General features: G+C 40.0%; 1 protein-coding gene across 1 annotated transcript in view; it reads left to right on the forward strand.

Moving 5' to 3' along the window:
- The window catches only part of GLRA2 (glycine receptor alpha 2), a 119,178-nt gene extending 103,709 nt beyond the window's left edge, over positions 1–15,469 (forward strand). Inside the window, exon 9 of the mRNA XM_059494037.1 lies at positions 13,997–15,469. Coding sequence (XP_059350020.1) covers positions 13,997–14,275 — 279 coding nt within the window. The 3' untranslated portion in view covers positions 14,276–15,469. The remainder of the gene's footprint in view (positions 1–13,996) is intronic.
- The last annotated feature ends 6,407 nt before the right edge of the window (positions 15,470–21,876 follow it).

The raw sequence follows: 21,876 nt of genomic DNA on the forward strand, positions 1-21,876 counted from the left end.
CATATCATGACAACAGATCTTTTTCACCAGATGCTGTATTTGAATCCAACAGCTGCTATTTCATGAATATTTTTGAAGCCCATGTGAAGCTTAGTGATGTTTTTATTGCATGTGGCATCCCAGCCAGTGTTCTCAGCAGCTCACCCTTTTCCTGTCACTGCTGTATGTTCCTTGCTGCCACACCTGGCTCTTGTGAGTCTGTCCAACATTTGCCTCCTTTAGCTATGAAACATGAACCTCATTCTCCCATGGTGAGGTCTCATTCACCTGAGGGGAGATAGAAAGGCATTTAGCCAAAAGCACCACACCCCAGGTGTGGTACAAGGGTGCCCAAAGGGTAATCAGTATGACATGGTGGGATGTAAATTTTGACCTTTATTTTACCATAAGTCTTCCCTCCTTGCCTTCTATTTCAGAGTGAAGATGTCTTAGGAATTGGTACCATATGAATCTGGGGATCTTTTCTGCTGGCAGCTTTCAAGCCTTCGAAGCAAAGAGGCTTAGACTTTAGCCTCTTTGCATTTTTAAAGCTTTACAATTTAGAGGAAGCTGTTTGGCCTGGACAGTGATTGATTTCTATTCTATTCTTCAGACTACAAGCACAGAATTGTAGGATGGCAGGGAACAGGACCAGAAGAGCCCTTGAGAGCCAGCTGGCAGAACCAGCACCAGGCAATGCACTGGACAATTTACAGTTGCTGAAAATATTAATCAGTGCTGTTAAACATTATTCTGTAATGTGCCCAGTATATCAGAAGTGAGTTTAAAAGAGATTTGTCAGGGATTGCTCCTAAGGGAGAGTGTGAGTTGAATGATATCTTTTTGTAGATGTGCTGACCCATAGTTGAGTATTTACAATTTACATCCTGTAATTCTCTTTGACTTGCAAGTACTTCTGGAGCAAAGGTGAGTAAAAAAGTCTCTGAACAATTTACCACTCTGGACAGAAATAGTAATAGGCTCTTTCTGTCCTAACAGTGTTTGCTTCCCCTTTCTTCTGCAGCAACACAGATTACAGCTGCAGATATGCTGCTGAAATATAGCTACACAGGTTTGTATTTTGTAACTCATGCCAATCTTCTGCTGAGATGCCTGCTTTTTTGTTTGTGGGATCTCATTCTTTCTCAGCTGCCCTTCACCCTTTAGCCCCTTTTAGAGGCTGCCCCAGACTTTAACTTCTGTCTGGACTGAGGAAGCAATTTCTCAACATGTAGATGAGGAGCCAAGATTAATCCAATACTTATTTTGACAGAGATATATAACCTATAAATGCATTATACAATCTAAAAACAACCTGCCTGAGCAATTAGCTCAGTAATCAGACATTTTAAAACAGTGGCAGAAGAGCAGAGCTATGGATTATGATGCACAGTGATTTAGGTTATTTAATAGAAAGCATGCAGAATTTTAATTACAACCAGGAGATTTTACATTTGTTGCAAGTACTCTTGTGGGTTGCTAATGTGACAACCGTGGTATGATGAGGAGGGACCACATAAGGCAAGACTTGAAACCTGGCAGACAGGAATACAGAGGCCATTTCATTTCAGGCCTGCAAGAGAGCACATTTCTGAAATGAATATGTGACAAGAGGAAAGTATTGGATTTCTGTGTGAGGAGCTGCCAAGTCAGACAAACAACAGCCATGTATTATCTGTGATGGTGAAAAGATCACATCACTTGTAACCTTTGAAGCAACAGGGAAACCGAACGCGGCGTCATTTTATAATGATCTAAGAGAGAACCCTCTCTTTCCCTCCCCTCCCTGGTTATATATAGCTGTTAGAGAGAGCCCTGCTGAGCAGAAAATGGAGCATATGATCAAGGGCTGTCCAGTGAGTCAATTTACTGACTAATACTGTAGATTATCATGTCAAATATATAGCATCAACAGTATGAGCAATAATGAAGCCTAGTTTATTTCTTTCCTGTAAATTGAAATCAAGATGTGATTGGGATTGTCACACCTTGGATATATGAGCCATATTCTCTTAATCACCCAAAACAAATTGCTTTATTCTTTATAGTGACTTGTATTTTAGGATCTATTCCAAAACTGGCAAGCTGAAACGATCTATTTAAATGTGTCAAGCACGTTTAAAATATCCTCTAGACCACTGTCCCCTTAGGTGATGGTTCACTGGTCTCACACTTTGAAATACCTGCTCCCTTCAGACACAAAGAAGGGACAACTCAGCCTTAGTTGGGAAGGAATCATTCAGCACAGCACCATGCAGAGACACCCTAAATGAACTCCAGTAACAACGGTAAAACATCCAGCTGTGAAGCCAACATGGAAAAACACTCGTGGAAACCCCAGATGGCCATTGAAGGGAGCCTTTCCTTGCCTGGTTTTTTATTTTCCTATGCTCAGAGTGTCAGTGAGCAATTATGAGGGGGATATTGCCAATACTGTGCAGTCAATACTGGGTTAAACTGATCACTGCCTGAAGAGAAGTTACAGTTAAGCAACCTGCTAAAAATTCCACTCCAAACAGAAGGAATTAATTTTAATTTAGCTGTACAATACCAGACTTGCATTTTACTGGTTTCCAAGTCCAAGGTGAAAGTCTAATTGCCTTTGGGTCTGTCAAAATTTGAGTGGGAGCAAAAACTTAGGGAATTAACATTTGAATTGCAAATTACTGCCATTCCTTCAGGGTTAAGAATCATAATCAATGTTATTGATTTCCAAAGTCCTTTGTCTAAAAGATGAGTAACTGAAGAGGCTTTTACAAACTGTTTACTAACAATAAGTCACAAAACCCAAATATTGCATTCTGTTAAGTGTAATTTCCTGAAACTGGTGAGTAAACTTTTACAGAAATTAGCAGAGTGTTATAAATTTAGCACATATAAGGAAAAGCAGATGGTACTGCTGTGATTGGACATGTCATTGGAGTATTCCAGAGCATGCCAAGTCTTTAATCTCTTACTATTTGCATATACTACCACATTACTCAGTTTTCAGTAGACTAGAACATGTGCTATGCACAAACAACAACCCTTTTTACTGAGCTTTAAACTTAGAATAAAAACAAAATTCCATTTGCTGGTTTTGCAGCACTTGTGATCATTTTCCAAAGCCTCCCAAAGGTTCCTGTTGCATATTCTGGTTGGTCAGAACACAGTCACAGATTGCTGCATGGACCCATGCAATTGGTGATCCTCAGCTTTCCCTGCCAGCAGTGGGACAGGCTGTGTGTCATGAGCAGTAGATCAAATGAGAAGCATCACATTTCAAAATGCTTTATGGTACTGTAAACTCTTTGAGCACTTATCAACTCTGTGGATTTCCAAAAGCAGATTATTTTAATTAAAAACAAGCAAGCAAAAAAACAAACAAACAAACCCAACATCAAAACAAAACAAACAAACAACAACATCAACAAAACAAACAAACCCAACATCAACAAAAGAAAACAAAATCTAATTCCTGCCTATTCTTAAAACATAGAGTAACACCTCTCAGTTTAGAGATGGTCTTGACAAGGTGGAGTTCTACTTTTATGGCTTGCCTTTTTGCCTTTTCTTTGGAGGAAGATAATTTAGCTGCTAGGAGCAGAAGGGGCCACAGCAGATAGGACCTAAGGAAGGAACTGAATTTTGCGAGCAGAAGGTATGGGCCACATAAAAGGAAAACAGTGAGGATAAAAGCATCAAAGAGGAGGTAGGCAAAATCAGATCTGGGAGGCAAAATGTGTCAGAGAAAAAAAAAAGTTAAAAAGGAGTTTAAAAGAGAAGAGACAGTTGCAGAAATAAGGAGACAGGAAAGCAAAGGACCAAGAGTAGATATTAAATTGCCTGTGTTTCACATTAGACCCCATTCAAAGACCCCATCCATGTTTCCAGCTCAGAGGACAACAAATCAGTTTAATGCCCACTCATTCTGACTGTTCAGTGTGTGTGATATCCTACTGTACAGAACGTAGGTTGTCACCAAACACCTCTTGTCTTCTCCTGCCTGGTACTTATGGAGCTCTTGGATGTTCAGTGAAGTGGAAATCTGAGCTGCCAGAGCTCCCTGTCTCTCAGGGTGCTCCTGCTTTGCTTTGTTCCTCGGCTTATTGGAATGTTTCCCGAATATCATCCTGGCACTGGTGCCATCCCTTCTCAGCAGTGGAACCTCGAGGTCAGGAGGGTGTAGGCAGTCACAGTGAGTCCTGACCTCTTCCATGCACCTCATGACAGGCTTCTCCAGAGCTCTGGCACTGCAAACACTGTTTTAGAATTACTCCAGGACATGATAGATGTAACATACAACATACATGTCTCAGGAAGGCTGCTATCATAGCAAACCTTTACTTTTGTGTTATCCTTGTGAGCTGTCTTTTAGGTAAATTAACCAGGCATTTATTTTCCTGTTTTCCTTGATATTCTTGAACAAAACTTGAGTTCAGACAAGCATCTGAGATCTTCTCCCAAGAATACCTTTTCCAGTGCTACAGCCATGCTTCCACATTTCATGTGTTTGTACCTCAGTACTGGCTTCTCTCTTACACCGTTAAATCTCTTGTTTCAGGTTATCCTTGTATCACTTTTGCCAAGTAATAAAAGGCCATCACCAGGAGATCTGTTGCTTAGTTACTGGCCTGGCCAGATGGTCCTCCTGGAAAAATGTCAGCATCCCACCAAAGAGCCTATTATGGGCAGAGAGGATTGGGAAGGTTTAATGGCCATTGCCTGTGTGATCTGTATTCTTGCTCCTCAGAACTACTGCAGGGGAAAAGCTAGTGTAAAGTTAGCATTTTGAGAAGTTATTAAAAATTAATAATTAATAAATTCTCAGGAGAGTGGTCCTTAATCTTAAAATAGAATAAAAATGTTCTCACTAGGTGAACTTGCCACTAGCTAATGCCTTCAGGAAATATATTAGAGGACTAGATTAAATAGTTGCCCACACCTATATGCAGGTTCATCTATCTCCATGGATGGGTGCATGCAGACTGTGTGTGTGTCTGTGTGTGTAATGCACAGTAAAAGAAAAACTATCAAACCCATTTAAAATGAAATATTATTTAATTTCCATTTTATGCATACTTCCAATGACCTTCTAGAATTTGTGGACTTATTACTTATCAGATGAGAAAAAAACACCTCAACAATTCCATGTAGAGATTGCACTGTCAAGTTGCTGTGGCATTGAGTGTCATTGATTTTTACCTAGTGATGAATGTTTATTTTCCTGAGAATAAATAACACCAGAATTTTATAGAGTAACCCTCACAGAAGCAAATAAAAAATAAAAATACAGAAGTCTATAAGTGTAGTAAATATCTAATACATTCAAACAGTCAAGATCTTTCTAAGATGCAACAATTTATTTTGGAAGCAAGTTTGAAGCGCAGATATCTGGCAATTTTTTTTTTTTAAGCCAATGATGCTTTTGGCTTGTACAAGAATAGCTAGAGAAATCCAGATGGAGATCTTGACTAAAAACAAGAAATAAATGATATGGAAAGCCAGAAAGGGTAACTTGTGTAATAGAAGATAAGGAAATGAAACCAACCCCAAAACATTATTTATTGGAAGCCTGGTATTAAGAACTGATAACTGGAAAAGAAAGGCTTATCCAACTTCAGGAACAAAAAACACCCAAAACCAAAAACAGTGAAAGAAACAAAATACCCTCCACAGCCTCCCCCGACTAAATTTATAAAATTTACATGTGAACACTTTAAGATTATTCAAATATTCTTGACTATTTTTAGCTACAGAATTTAAATTATTAATGCAATTTGCAATATTTAATTCATTTTGTTCAGTATTTGCATGAATTAAATGCATGAATGTCTGAGAAAGCCCTGCTAAACTCTGCCTGCATTTGCTGGGGTTCATTCTGGGTGTTTGTTGAAGAAAATGGCTTGAAGGTGAGAGTGTGCTACCAGAAAGGAAAAAAACCCTTTCCTCTTCCTTCTCTTTGCCTGTCCTCTTCCTGTGCCCCTTCCTGGCACCGAGCAGGAGACCTCAGCAAGGGATGGGGATGGCTCAGGCCCCAGCACTTCATCCCCACCCTGGCCCAGGCAGGGACAGTGCTGCAGGTGGGCTGCGCATCACCCCAAGGATGAGACAATCAAAACCTGAGCCATGAAACATCCCAGCAATGTATTGTTCTAGAGGGTAACCTGCAGGAATCCAATCATGAGTGCTGTTTATGGGCCCTGTGTGCACATTTATTTATTTTTTAATTATGACTGACAGACTAATGAGGTACTCTGAGATGGCATGGCCAGGGCACAGGAGCGGTCTAGCAAAGTCTCCTAGAATAAATACAGTTAAAGAAGAGAACACTGATAAATTTCACAAAGGTGTGATAAAAATAATCCTCCCCAATGTATTTAAATCTGCTTTGAGAAAAGGACCAGAGAACCTGATGGGAAAAGTCCTGTGTAGAGGGTAGCTCAGATATTTGTGACTGGGGTATTTGGGCAGGGGTGTCCCACATGTTGCTGTGGCAGTTCCCCCATGCCTGTCACCCACCTGGGGACACCCTGTGCCCTTGTCCTGTGATATTGACCCTGCAGCAGGTTTCAGGGAGGGAGGGAACTGGAGTCTGAGGCTCAGGCTTGAACACTGCTGAAAGGAGGAAGGTAAGAGTCCGCTCATCTCTCCTGATGTAGACATATTGCAGAAAGCAAGAGAAAATGGACTAAGTGAATTTTAGGTACAGTTCCATTGGTGTTTCAGGTTTTTGATCTTATAAAATTTTAGCTGATGTAGTCTTGCTTTATATTGATGTGCCCATTAACAGCTATTTCATGTTCTAGCTGAAATAGTCACATATTTAAACACCAGCTTTGCATTTTACTCAGCCTTGCATGCAGACAGAATGAGCAGAAGTCAGTTGCCCTTTATCCAACAGATTTATGGTCAGAGCAGATTATCCTTCAAATCTAGGTCACCAACATGTATTTGTCTGATGTAAAACAGAATAATGTGCCATTCCCACTGATAAAGCGGCCAGCCTCTTCTTTCTTTGGAGAGAGACTGGCAGAACTTATCCAAGAGCAGTCAAGTCTCCAGACTTTACTGTCCTGAGAGAATTTAATATCCAGTCAAATTATACCTGTACGACTCACAAATAACTGTATCTGAATATTTTAAGGCACAATTTTCATTTAAAATAAAAGGAAACAAGCAACCAAGACTGTGTCAGGAATCAATCTACTGGTGTTTTAGGAGGAATGACTCTATCATAACATTTATGGTGCTTTGCAAAACAGTAGTTCATCTGGTTCTCCCTCCCCTAAAATGAAAATATTCATTATATTAGATATAAAACTTGAATTTGAATAAGAAATTTTCATTAATTGTGTTTGCAAAATTTACAGACAGAAGCCATTCTTTACTGAAGAAAAAGCTTTAAAGCTTTCTGGTTTTTTTTTTTTTTTCTAGCAAATCACTCATCCTTACCAACTGTATAATCTTTAATATTAAAGTAATTTTTGAAAATTTTTTATTCTACTTATAGATATTTCAGGGCAGGAAAATATTTTTGCTCACAACATGTTTAAATTATGTTACTCTTTCAGTTGGATAATGTTCAATTCCTACTTGAAAAGGGCGAAGCTGCATTAACTACCATTTCATTATTGCATTAACAACAGTTCACTTGCTGTTCTTACAGACTGTGTAAGTAAATCACTCATGCTTCAGAGACTTTTTTGCTGTTTATTGGAGACAGAACATACTACTAAACACAGGTTTCCAAAACAAGCCTAAATTTGTGCATTGGAAACCCTCACCAAAGACAACAATGACCAATTTCACATCCATTAATTAAAATGCCTATTTATAATACAAGGTCTGTTTTACTTAGACTCCATAAGGCACAAGGGTTCAAATGAGAGCAAAGCAAACCTCAGTGAGCAGAAAAATCACTGCTAAGAGAGGCAGGAACAGGGTGAACACCACTGTCACATGCAGGATGATGGGTCCTGATGGAATGTCATCTTGCAGTAAGATTAGTCAGAGACTGTTTAGAGTTTTGATTAAACATCTTGGTGAATATTTAGAAAAAAATATATTTAAACCAAATTCTGGAAAGTATTTGGTCTATAGTTTGGGCAGGATTGAAGTGAGAAGGTGACAATTTTACATCACCTTCTGCTCCTCTGAAGTCTGGATTAAGAAGGAGTGGGAATGACATCTGGCATAGGTGACATCCAGAGCTTTTCAGTCTGTAAGAAATCAGAGAAGCTTGTTAGCATCCTGTGGTATCATTTCCAAACATAGCTTTTCTAAGATGAGGAGATCTCATCTCTTTTCTTCTTCCTTATGCAAAATAAAAGGCCTTTGCCATCCTTGCAGCTTCTCTTTGCATTTTATCTACTTCTGCTATGTCTTGGGTAGGATTTAGTGGCCAGAAATACCTCTAACGTCCAAAACCTGAATGCTCTGTGAGTAGATAAAATGGCAGAATGGCATTTTCTGTTTGTTTGCCCATTTCCTGACTGCTGTTTAGCAGAAGACTAATGTCAGAGTAATTTCCCAAACTCACAAACAAGGAAAAGCAACAACATTTTGAGGCCACTACCATCTATGTGTAATTATGGTTATCTTCTGCAATGCATTACCTTGCCCTTATCAACTCTGTATTTCATTTACTGCTATTTTGTTACTTAGTCGCTCATCTTTTAGAATCATTCTGGAAATCCTGGCTTAACTTTGTCTGCTTTGAATATCCTGTTTCACCTGTGTACCCCCCCTTGGGAACCTTTGTCCCAGCTTATTTATAACTCAGTTCCTTCTGAGTGCTTCTCACACAGATTCTTAGAGATCCCCTACAGTGCATCCCCCAGTTATGAAATCGATCACTTACTCCTAAACTCCATTACTGCCTTTTAAACAGTTAATCTGTGAAAGGACCTTCCTTCTCATCTCCTCACAACTGAATTAAATTGAATTGAATTTTGTAAGAGGTTTCTGTGAGGAACCAAAGGGGATTTGAAAGTCCAAATGTGCTTCTCAGCTGAACTGTCTTCGTCCACATGCTCACTGACTCCAGAGAACTGAAACCATGTAAGCATGACTGCCTGCAAACCCACACCATGAATTATGTAAACTATGAGAGATGGGAGGTGTCTCAAAGTCATAAAGATGATTTAAGAATGAAATCTCCAAAGATATTTTGGTGTCCACTCCCTAATGATTCCATTTTGCATTCAAGTCTGAATTGATTCTGGGCTTCCAACTTTGTGCTTATGAATACCGAAAGGAAAGTTTCTCTGGTGTTCTCTATCCTATACCTAAAATTAATAATCCATGTCCTTGAAATTTAATTAAACCAGATAGTATTTTAAATAGTTTTTCCACCATATGTTGGAAAAAGAGTGGCAAAATTAAAAGAATAAGTCACATCAGAGAGAAAATTAAATACACTGTTTGAAGCCAGCCTCTCTCTCATTTTCCTCATTGTTAAAACTTAGTCAATGCTGACAATAAGCATTTTAAAGTGGTGGAGACAAAGCACTTCAAAATGCATTGTACAGAAAGCTGAACATGGAAGGCATTGAATGGGCTAGATTTTCTAAAGTGTTTTTCCTATTTCTGATTGCTTTGGTGTGAAAGTGGTAGTATGAAATACATTATAGCCCTGATGGAGTAGAAATAAAAGCTTTACAAAAATGAAAAAAGAAAACCATTTCAGAAGTATTACCCCCATTTATATGTTGCTTACTGTAAAACTAAATCAAGAGGATTTAATGCCATCAATTTGTAAAGCACAAAAAATCACTAAATTCATAAAGGGTAATTAAAAATGAGAAAAATATGTAATTCTTGTTTAATGAAAATTGTTTAAAGCCAATATCTAAGCCTGTTCGTTATGACATCTTAAGACAATAGTCATAAATTTATGTTGTCGAAAAAGCATCTATAGAATGTTATTGTCCAAATCTCAGGAAATATAATCAGCTTTCAATTGATAATTCTTCTAAAATATTCAGAGTCTGAACATCTGAAAGAAAAGTATCAAAAGAACACTTTCCTCTTGCTATTAATTTATTCTATGTTTCTCATCCTAGTTTGTGACCCTTTCCCCTGTGCCTTAATCAAGGACAGATGGAGTTGTGACTTTGTTTTATGTAACACCTAACTTCACATCCTTTTAGAAAGATAAAGTTAGTAACTTCAATGGCAGTGGATTCTGCCACTCCAGTTGATGTCCAGCACCTTCCAGCTGCTCTTTGATTTTGGTTTTAAAATTTTTAAACACATAAATATCTGGGATTTATGCAAGTGAGATTCTGTACCATTTAAAATTAATATGTTTCAAGTGTAGTCTGATAAAAAAAAATGACAGAGATGTTTGAGAAGTCACTTGGACTACTTTAGCAGTGACTAAGCTAGAGAGCAGGTTGAAGACTGTCAGTGGATGGGTGTCCATGGTAGATATGTCAGAGGGTCTGAACTCAGTGGGACCTTGAGAATGAAGAGTGATTTTGGAGCCCCAGCAGGGGGTACCCAAGGTAAGCTGTGCAGCAGTTCACCTCTAGGTCAAAGGAAGACATGTCCACTACTTAAGGGAAAGCACTTAAGGTCAGTTCTTCTTCTCCCATTTTGAATTATAATTTTAAAAAGGTTCTTTATCCTTTTGTGTATAGTGTATAAATTTGTTTTTCTTTCTCTGTGAATATTCCCCCAAGTCCTTTATATGTAACAGGATGTTGGAATATTATCTGAAATGTCAAGCTGTAGTTTTGTCATAGGATTATGGTGGTTTAGAGACAGATTTTTTTAACTGCATCCATAATGCTGAAGTAAATCACACTGTGGGTTTTATTGTTGCTGAGGCCAGGTATCCCCACATGGCTCATGATGGCAGGGTGTGGCAGCAGTCCCCAGTGGGGCAGATTTCTCTGGGATGAAAGATTTTTGGTGTGATCCACCCCAGGGTGAGCTAACCCACAAGCAGGGTCGACAATGAATTTCCAGCACCTGGGCTGATTCCCCAGGTCCCCTCAGCAGCGAGGAGAAAACCTTTCTGTGCCCTCTCCTTCATTGTGGGTGGAACCAGTTTAGGGGCTCAGAGGCCCAAAAGGACACCAGCCCACTTCTGCAGTCTCCTGGCAAAAGTATCCCCTTATCACAGACATGTGGGTCCTCATATCTCCAGGATTTCATGGTTAACTTTCAACACTGTTGGCCACTTTCATGGGAAAGGGCAGAGTTCTCACCCCCTGAGGTCCTTCAGGTGATGTTTGCTCAGGTGGGAGACTCTGATGGGGTCAGGTCCTGCCTGTGAGTCCTGGCAGTGCTCAGAGTGCAGGCACAGGCCAGGCTGCAAAGCTCCTTTGGCTCCCGAGGGATTTTCCTGTTAAAAATCCCATGGTGGTTATGGAGCTGTGGCATCTCCAGGGCTGGAGGTGGGGCTGTAAGGGCTCTGGCTTTCCTTGCTTCTGGTGGCACTTAAAAATCCCAACAGCCACAGCCTGGGTGGTATCTCAAGTGCTGTGTTTGTGTAAGTGCATAATATCAGGCACAGTAACAAGTGGGTATAGCAAGACAATGTTGGTCTCCTAATCCATTTATTTAGTCTTTGAAAAAGGTTTTTTTCTGATAAAGGTTAAAAAAACCCTACATAAACACCTCTTTTTTTTTTTTTAGCCATCAAATAGCTCAATGTTGGGAAAACAGTAACAAACCCATCCAGAGATCTATTAGGGAGAAGGAGATTAAAATCATTAAAATATGTTCAAGCAGAGAGGGAAACTGACCTCTGAGGTTTTCACTCATACCCTCATACCCCAGGTGAATGCTTTACCTCTTGTACCCCGGGTAAATCCCATCTGCTGCAGTCCTAAATAAAAAACCAACGTGGGTACTGAACATGCTTCCCTCTGGCTTGTGTGAGAAAGAAATGGCACCTACAACTGTCTGGGTTGGAAAAGCAGGGCTCTAAAACCCATTGGGACATAAGAGGATCCTTATGGAGAGGGCTGGGTGCTGAATAACTAAAATGATTTGATTTAAACATCCCTGTCCCTAATGTCAGATGGTCTCCCACTCAGGTTGCTACAGCATAAGCTCAAAATGAAGGCTGTGACATTGAAGATGAATTGCTCAGCCCCATGTGACAAAGCTGTGATCCACCAGGGCACAGTGGAAGTCAGGACTCTCCAAGCTGATGTTGAGCTCAGTACTTTTTATTCTTCCCACAGATCTCACAGGAGCAACAGAAATTAAATTTTTTAAAAATGAATGAACTACATATGGCAACACAGCTGCTGAAAATCTGTTACCCTTTTTAATCACCTCTCATGTCCTGGGCATGCATTTCATCCTTCAAACTCAGTAAAATGAAAAACACTGAGAGGAAGGCATCTCCCTGTATTACTGGGGGACTTGGCAGTGTTATTAAGTCATTAAGTCATGCCAGAGAAGCCTTGCCTAATAGGGCTATCCAGAACTTAGGTCTCAGTGGGTTCATCTTTAAAAACATTTTACATGCTTATAATCACTAGGACAAGCAGTGTTTTCACAGAGGTACTGCAAACTGCAAATACATAAAATTGAAAAAGGAGAGGACCATCCTTTTTCTTAATGATGGTGAACTTTTGAAATGGAAAGGTTGTAAGCCCTGGATAAGTGCTCAAACAGCCTTGCAATGATGCAATTTTCCACCTGCTTATGGATACACTGTGGAATAGACCTTCATGCTGGAGTGACAGGGTCTCCAGAGCACTGTTTACTGCCTATCCTCCTTCCATAAGCATTCAATGCCATGAGCAGTCAGAGGGACTATTTCTCATTTGGTAGCCTTGAATCACACTACTGTTTATTCCCCTTTGCGTGTCAGCTCCAAGGTAAGGACAGCAAGTTGGGTGTTATATTCAATTCCAGTCCTGGAGCTGAGGAGAGAGAAAAATGCTGTTATTGAAAGAGGTTCCTCTGTGAAGGAGCAGTGATTTACATCCTGAATAGGTGCAAATTATCCTCCCTTCCCACCCTCAAGTTCAGCCAATATACTCATTATTCAATATCTTGCTGCTGTGATGCCTTTTTTTCTTGCAGTTTTTGATTTTCTGTTAAGTTCAGAAGGCTCTGGTTTGCTAAGAGATATGAGGTTATTAAATACCTCCATGAGGGATTGGGCTCCTTATCAACCCAAGAAATGGTTATTTTCAGTCAACAGTGAAGCATCTGTCAGTCAAATAACAGGTCTTTAACTAGAACAAGCTCCTGAACTTACAATTCATCCCTGCTGGAATGAAAAAGAATAGAGCTGCTTTGTCTGTTGGTTTTGAATCCTTCATGGAGAGCTGCCAGCTACTGTAAACTTGTGTATTATTGTTCTATCAGACAGGAGAAACATCAGGGAGAATTTACCAGCACAGTCACAAGCCTTTCATCACACAGTTATTATAGTGATAAAGTTCAGTGGTAGTTACTCACCTCTCCAAAAACAAATATCATCCACTCAGACAAGAGAGAATGGATTTCTGCAGGGTGATGCTACATTAGCTTGTGCTCCAGCACCTGGCTCCCAGCAAGCACTAAATCCAAGTGCCCAGGGACCATGATCTGCCCTTGTTTCATAGGTCTGAGATGGAGCTGTGAGGCTGCTGAGAGGCTGAGCAGTGGAAACCCACTGACATGAGCTTGGGCCCCTGGATCTCTGGGTCACTCAATTCACCCTGCTACCAACATGACCCTGTGTCCTCCCCACAGAAAGTTCAAGGAGAGCAATATAAAACTGTGGAGTCAAATCTCTTCCCTACAGGGCTGGGATACAGCTGACTACTCAGGGCACTTGTTTTAGACATAGTTAGAAAAATTAAAGCTCGGATTCACAAACATCAGAAGTCACCTGATTTCCACATATTTTTAATGTGGGTTTTAACTTCTTGTTTGTCTTTAAAACCCAGACTTTGTATCATTGTGTAACCAGGTAATTTGCTGAGGTGCTTTGGAGGGGTGCACCTCAACTACTCAACAGCATGGTATGCTCAATAGACAGGTGATTGTGTGTCTTATTTGTCCTCTTATCCTGCAGGAAGATGAAGTTGCTCGTGACAGCCGATTCAATTTCAGTGGCTATGGCATGGGCCACTGCCTCCAGGTCAAAGATGGCACAGCAGTCAAGACTACACCACCCAACCCAACTCCAGCACCACCAAAGGATTCAGATTCCATCAAAAAGAAGTTTGTTGACCGTGCAAAAAGGATTGATACAATATCCCGTGCTGCGTTCCCACTCGCCTTCCTCATTTTCAACATCTTTTACTGGATTACATACAAAATTATACGGCATGAGGACATTCACAAGAAATAGGCAGCTCTGGTTTGCCAGGACTTCTTAGCCAAAGTGATCCACATGTAAATAAACAGCAAAATGTCATTCTGTCATATGGACTAAAGGTTTCTTCCTCACTCCCCCAGAACACTGGAGAAAAAATTAGCAAAGAGGAAAAGAAGTGTAGAAGGAAAAGTGATTCCATGACAAAATATGCCGTGAGACCAGGCAGGAGGTTCCCCCTATGTACTCCTAGTGTGTTCTTCCAGATTCAGCATCAACAAGACATCTAAAATTGGGGCCAAATTATACTCAGCTTTATCACCAAGATATTACCTTTCAGAACAAAAGAGAATCAGAAAACAATTCTCCTAAAACATCTATCAAGAGACTGTGGTGGCTACAGTACAGTGAGTTATAAGAGGACCAAAATTTTTCAGGATAATGTTGCCTTTCTATTTGAAACAAGTCTACTGAGCTACATTCCATGATCATATCTGTAGGTAGTGGTTTCACCAAGGAGTCCTTTTGTGGGTTGTAAATTATTTCTACTGATAAGGGAGAGGGAAAAAAAAGGAAAAAAATATTTATACTTTACTATCCTTGTGGGTGTGCATTTTAATATTATCTTGCTTTACTAGAATTGTAATTTTGGGGTTGAACTTGTGTGTCATGTGATTTATTTGATAGTTGACACTCCAAAACCAGTGAAACTGCCTGGTTTATTTCTGTTGGGAGACAGTGCACTTACTTCATTTTATTTCTGCTGATTTTACATGCAACTTGAGGTGCCAAACTGTATTTTACCTATTGTGCTACCCTGTACCACACTACTTAGTAAGAACTTGTTTCCTCAAAGGTGTAGCTCAGTTTAGCATTGAGTTTCTATTATCGCTCTCATTGTAGCTGCAGTCAATAGCTCTATAGGTAAACACAACTTGTTTACAGACCTCTAATTTATATCTTTACTCAAAGTGGCTATCATTTTAAATATCATTAATTAACCTAAGAATTTTAAAACTGTACTGTGATTTTCAGAACCTGTTACTTTTTGGTGCCGGATCTACATTATTCAAATCCTTGCTACATGTTTGAAAGTAGAAAATTTAAAAAAAAATTTTAAAAAGAGGAAAAAAAAGGTGGTATTTTTGCTTACATGGAAGAAGACAACCTGTAACATAAGATGAGTAAAACATTAAAATTTTACACTTGCTGTAAAAAGGTTTATTAAAAAAAGGTATTTGTTCAATTTCAATAAAGCTAAATGTGGTACTAACATTTCTTCACTCTCTTCTTCATTTGCAGCAGCAGCAGCAGCAGCAGCAGGGCTGTTCGTGCCACAGCCCAGCTCTTCCACTGCTCTGTCAGCAGAAAGAGGGTGGAAAGCAGCCTTCTGCTGACATGACTTAGCACACCAAATGCTTCTGTCTATCCTGCAGCAAAGGGACTACTGCAGCCCCTGGGAGTATGTCAAGGACTGTCAGAAGTGTGTCTGGGATATGATGGGAGCATTTGTAGAACATTTGGATGTGCTGAGTCAGGCCTGGGGGAGGAGGGATGCTGCTCCCCTCCCACAGCAGCCCTGCAGAGCAAGAAATCCAGCCCAGCTTCATACGCGCTGTGCCTGGCTTGGGGCTGTCCTGAACTTTCATCTGGCTTTCTTACAGCTCCACCACTTTGGTGAGCTGGAGGACATGCTGAGATGGCCTGTGCCAGGTGCCTCTTGTAGACATGGGAATGACCAATAATTTAAAAGCAAATTAAAAACTGAAGTCAGTTTTCTGCCCTTCCCTTGTGAGGCCCAAATACACACACTGTAGCTGCCCAGTACAGGCATTCTCTCTCCCCTAATGAGATGTGAAGCTGAGACATCTGAACCTTCAGCACCTCTCACTCTGCTTTTGCTCCTGGACCAGCTTCTGCTGAGAGAATACAGGTCCACAGCCTGTCTGAGCCTGTATCTGTGTGTTCATGTGTCTGTGTTCCCATCCCTCTCCACATGGCTGCCTGTAGCTACCAGCCTTTGTTCCACCCCAGAACTGAGGAGGGAATCTGGAGTTCACCACACTCTGATTCCTGAACAATAAATGGGTGACAAAAAGCCAATCATGCATTTTATCTTCCCATACCCTCCTCAGCTTTGTAGACTCTTCTGCTGTTTACACCTCTGATGGAACTGGCAACATCACCTCCACCTTGTTGTGACAATGGATCCAGATGTGACTGACAGTGTGAGAACTCAAAACAACTGTCCAAACTATTCTGCTCTAAAAAATAAGCTTTTGATGCAAATTCAAATATCATAATATATGCAATTTTTATGGTATCAGATTTGCTTTTATTCATTTTTAAAGTGGAACAGTATTTGAATACAGATAATGTACTGGAGGAAAACCCCAGCACAATCCTAGCACCATGAACTGGGGCAGGGTGAAGAACCCAGGTGTAAACCATGTCTGTATGGGGAGTTAGGAGCCTTCACTGGTATGTAAACATTCAGACCTCACTTTTACTAACCCCTTGTTCCAAAACCAGTTTTTGAAATGAAGGTGTAATGCTAGCATTAATCAGGATTAATGCTGAGTGCCCAGATGTGTTGCAGAGATTCTCATGAATGTCAGAGCCTGCTGCTCACAGCTGCCCCAAATGGCTGCAGGCCACAGCAATAGGAATGCAAACCTGCTCTCAGCTGATGGATGAGTCTTTATGGCCTTTCCTGTGGTGAAGCTCATGTGCCTCCAGCATCCACATCACAAATTCAACTGCTCTCTTTGCAATTCTTGGCTATTAGCATTTATCAAATAGCTCACTAAAATATCTTGCTGATCAGAACCAAGGTTTGCTGACAGTATCCATGGGAAGATTGCTCTGCTGTTGCCTTCTGTATAAACTTTAGTCCAGCCACGAGAATAATCTGTGCACAAAATCTGAATAGGTCTGTCTCTCTCTTTTGAAGACAGAATTTAGGGATACATGAAAATTATTCAATTACTCGTGGATATTGAAATTATCTAACTAAATTTTGGAAACAATGTGTACAAACGGACAAGGCCAGCAAGCCTTGACAAATAGGAATGGCCACATGATACAGAAAAGTTGCCACATTGGCTGTGAGCTCTCTGACACAGAGATGGTTTGATACTGGCCATCCATTAAAGAACCTTCTCTCAAAGAGCATGGCTGGCAGCAGAAACTGCCTGAGAAACTGCCTGCAGATAACACATCAATTGACAAGGATAGCAGGACACAACTTTCCTAAACAAATTCTCAGTAGGGTTAACAGAGAAAAAAAGGTGATCAAAAATGATCACCTTGCACTCAGTGAAGCAGAAGAATTAAATAGTGAAGCAGTTTTATTCTAAGATATCATTGCAAGAGGAAAAAAAAGGCTTAGAAAATAACTCTGAGACAAATAGCCTTTGTGAAACAGGAGACACATCAGGATGGAAATAAAGAGACCCAGAATTAATTCTGAAGAGATTCCACACACATTAGAAAGCTTGCATGCTACAATTCTAGCTGGTAAAATAAAATTAAGCCCTAGAGCATTTAAACAACTTGCATTTAGTTATAAGACAATTATGATGACTTCTACTTTACCAAGAAAGCTTAAAAAACTTTAAGCATTCTTTAAAAAAATGCAACATCAGGTTTGGTCATAACATCAGGTCCTGTTGTTACAGGCTGGACCTGAGTTATTCAGTAGTCGAGGGGAAATGTTTATCCATCTCTCACAAGATGGACGCTGTCAGGTGTGTGATAAAGCCTAACTGATAAAAGAGATCTTTAAAAAATATTACTACATTAAGAGAAAAGTGAAAAAAAAAGTAGTGCAGCATGAAATGAGAGATCTCTCTTTGTTACTCTTTCCTGGTTCTTTTCATATTCTTTTAGGTAGCAGAGACATCACTTGTACTGAATCAAATCTGGTGTAGCAATAGAGGCTTCTGGATTAACCAGTATGAGATATCAGCAATTCCCAACTGCTGGAGGACAACTCTGGGATATGCAATGACTCTGGGGTCAGATGTTTTCATGTGCTACAGAGGTGATGAGTAAGAGTGAACCTCATCCACAGACATTGAGACTTTCTTGCTTTGATTCCATTTTTTCCCAGCATGAGATGTTGAAAGCAATAGGAAAGAGCTGATGGAAAAACAATGTTTGTCTCCTGCAGGCTGAACTGCTGCAGCTCTTCATCTTTATACAAAGCTGCCTGACATGGGTGGCACTGGAGCTGCTGCCCAAACATGAGACTCCAGCCCAAACTTACAGCCTTCTGTTACTGAAAATATTGTGGGAGAATCTGAGCTATCCTTTGAGATTACAGACATGGGCATTTCCTGGGAAGGGCTTTCATTGGGGTGAAGTGGTGTCCTTGCCACAGCAACAGGTTCTGCATCTGCACCTGGAAGTCATATTTTATTAATTTATTTAAAAGATCTTAGTCCAATAGTGGCATTTCTGTATTTAGAAATATATTACTAAATACAAGAATAAATACATTTAATGTGTGGTTACAAAAAGTATACATACATCTTTCTTATTCATTTAAAATTACAACACAGCAATGAACAAAGAAACAAATTTTTTATAAAAATATCAGCTTTGTATTACAGAAAGTAGTGTGAAAATAATTTTATTTAATATATTCCTTTTCATTATGTATAATGTAGTATCTGTGGAAAATTATCTTCTGCCAGAATTTGAAAGTAATTTATTCTAATGATTTTTGGCATAGAATTTAGTGTCTTAAAATGTTTTGGAAAACTAAAAACCAAACTCAAGTCTGCCTAGACAAACTTGTGCCTGTGAAAATACTCTAAGCAGGAACAGGTTTTCTCCCCAAATGCCCCTCACAGATTTTACATTAAAAAAATCAATCTTCTTTAGCTTAACAGGAAGATAAAAAGCAGATATTTTTGTCAATTGAAGATATTTTGTCACTTGCCACCTTTCCTAATTTTGCAAGGCAATTGTGAATTATCATCAAATTTAGGGCTTAGCTTCAGAACGAGAGAAGCTTCACCAGTTCCAGACAAGCTCATCTATGCAATTACTTCCAAATCCAATGCAGTGCTAACTGAAAGCAGAAGGAAAAAATTTCTTCAATAGCTTCTAGATCAGTTTCTTTTAAAGGATTGGTTTCCAACACTAAGCACTAGAAATAATTTGAGAGGGAAAATATTCAGAGTGGATTAGCTCTCTTCCTCTCAGGAGGAATCGAAAACTGAGTCAAAATAAGCATCTCAGATAATAATTAGGAAAATTGACTCTGTGAAATACATACACTCAGTTCTTTAAGTTGCCACTGAAATGAACATGCTAAATAATCATCTATGCTATGGAGAAATGCTGTGAGGCAATATAAGGAAAAAAGTAGTGAATACCAGGGATCCTGATCACATTTAGATTGTGTTAAAATGGGATTTTACTTGTAAAAATTATAGAATATCCTCTCTAGTCCTCTGAACAGCTGTACCAATGATTCAAAACCAGCTCCTTCAGATTATCACAAGGCTTTAATCTGATGCCCAGCAGAGTGAGTTCCTGTTGTGGAGATGGTGGGCAGTGTGTGCCATGCCAGGAAGATGGCAGCTGGATGCATCCCTCCTTTTTCCACAGGAAAACCAGCAAGGTCCCTGAGAGTGCACACAGGAAGGATATTCCACAGCGGTGCTCAATGAAAATGCTCTGGACAGAGCAGTTGAGGGACTCACAGATTTCCACCTTACCTTTGCTTTGGCATAAATCCATTTTCCCTGAGGTGATTGAAGAGTGCTACCCTTGACATCCCAGGGTCGGGGCTGTGGCTGGACATGCTTGGAAATCACATTTTTATCACCTGGCTTCCAGAGAATACCTTCCCTGTTCTCCCTTTGATACCAAAAGAGAAAAGAGCTATGTCACTGTAGGAAACACTGTGGAACCAGAGCCTTTAGCAGGGTTTTCCAGTGAGAAAATGAGAGCACCAATGACTTAATTCACACTGGAGACACTACCTGACACTACCTCCTGCTCCCTCTGCATGGTCAGGCAGAGATGCCATGAAAAGGCAGGAGAGCCTGGCAATGAAGAAGCTGCCAATGCATGGTTAAAATTTCCTTTTAGCCATTGCTTGGAGTTCAAAGGGAACACATGTATGGCTGCATTAGGGGGAGACCAAGGAGAGCAGCATGGACAAATGCCTGTGATGAGCTAATTAACCTTTAGAAGAGGAGAGTGAGCACGTTTTTCCTGTAATAAGCTAATGAACTCTATCCTCAGGGGAGATGAGGGACATAATCATTGAAGCTCCAACAGAGGTCTGCCAAAGATGCTCTTCAGAGGAGGGGTGAAGAGCAGGGCTGGCACTGAGTCATTAGCTTAAAAAACAAGAGCTGAAAGAGCTGTCTGCTGCAGGAAAATTGGGTTCCCCTTCCACGTGTATTGCATTACATGGAATAAGGCTTTGAAAGCATGTTTTCTGCTTGAAAGAATATCACAATTTTCCAATAATCCATGCAAGAAGCAAAGCTAAGAAAGTATCTTTTGCTTGGCAATTTTTCCTTGTACTAGCTCAAGTCAAAACCAAGAGAAACTTTGATACTGACCTCAGATGTAAATCAAGTTGTTACAGGTTGATGGTGAAAGCTTCAATATGGGCAGGGTCTCAGCCTACATCTTGGCTGTCTGCTGTTGTGGCACATTTACTCCTCACCTTGGAGCCCAGTGACTTTGTTTTCTTGAATTACCATAATGAGAGGTTCCATCACTGACCCTTCTGGTGTTGCAAGTGCAGCAAGTGAGGTCCAAACTGAAGAATTTGCTAAAGAACATTTAGAATTTCAGTGAAATTTCCCTCTCATCTGAATCTGGGTGCATAATAGTCTTTCAAAAGCCTTTTCAAAAGGACACTGGCAGAGGCTAAAGAGCATTTTAATGTTTCCTTTGATTTATTAACACTAGCTCAGTTTTTAATTTGCAGAAAAGAAGTGCTCCATTAATACCCACAGTAACATTTCACATTAAGCATCCTAAATGTGATCTAATCTATTTTTAAAGGAACTAATTCCTATGCATTGGTTGACTTATTCCAGGCATCACCAAGGATGAAAACATGAGGTCTGTTCCAGACATGCAGCAAGGTTTCCTTGAACACCTGCACAGTTATTCTGCCTGTAGTTTTCTGCAATAATATCAGTGGGCAGGACTTGCTTTATGGCACCAAGGAAACAAAGGAGGATATTTCATCACAAAGGAAATTTGCTTATTTTCTGCTATAATAGCACAGAGAATTTCCCTGGAAATAGATAGCTTCTGCAAATTGTAAAGCTTGTATTGCATTTGTGCAATACACACACACACTTTCCATTCACTTTGCTTCTCTCAGTCTTATTGCAGTATTTCTTTGACTGATGTCCCTGGAAATTTCATCTGCTACACATTGCTAGCTAGTGTGGTAGCACAGATAAATATCCACCTTCTTTTTCTCTGACCTAGATGTGGAAAAGGTCCAAAAGTTATCTTTAGCCTGATTATCTAAGTCTGATCTGCTAATATGCTGCCATGGATTAAATATATAATATATATGTCATCTGAACCAGCTGAGGCACAGCTCAGACATCCTGCAAATGGCAGCACTGGGATGTACCTGCAGT

The sequence above is a fragment of the Ammospiza nelsoni genome, chromosome 2, assembly GCF_027579445.1.
Source record: "Ammospiza nelsoni isolate bAmmNel1 chromosome 2, bAmmNel1.pri, whole genome shotgun sequence".
Classification (NCBI taxonomy): Eukaryota; Metazoa; Chordata; class Aves; order Passeriformes; family Passerellidae; genus Ammospiza; species Ammospiza nelsoni.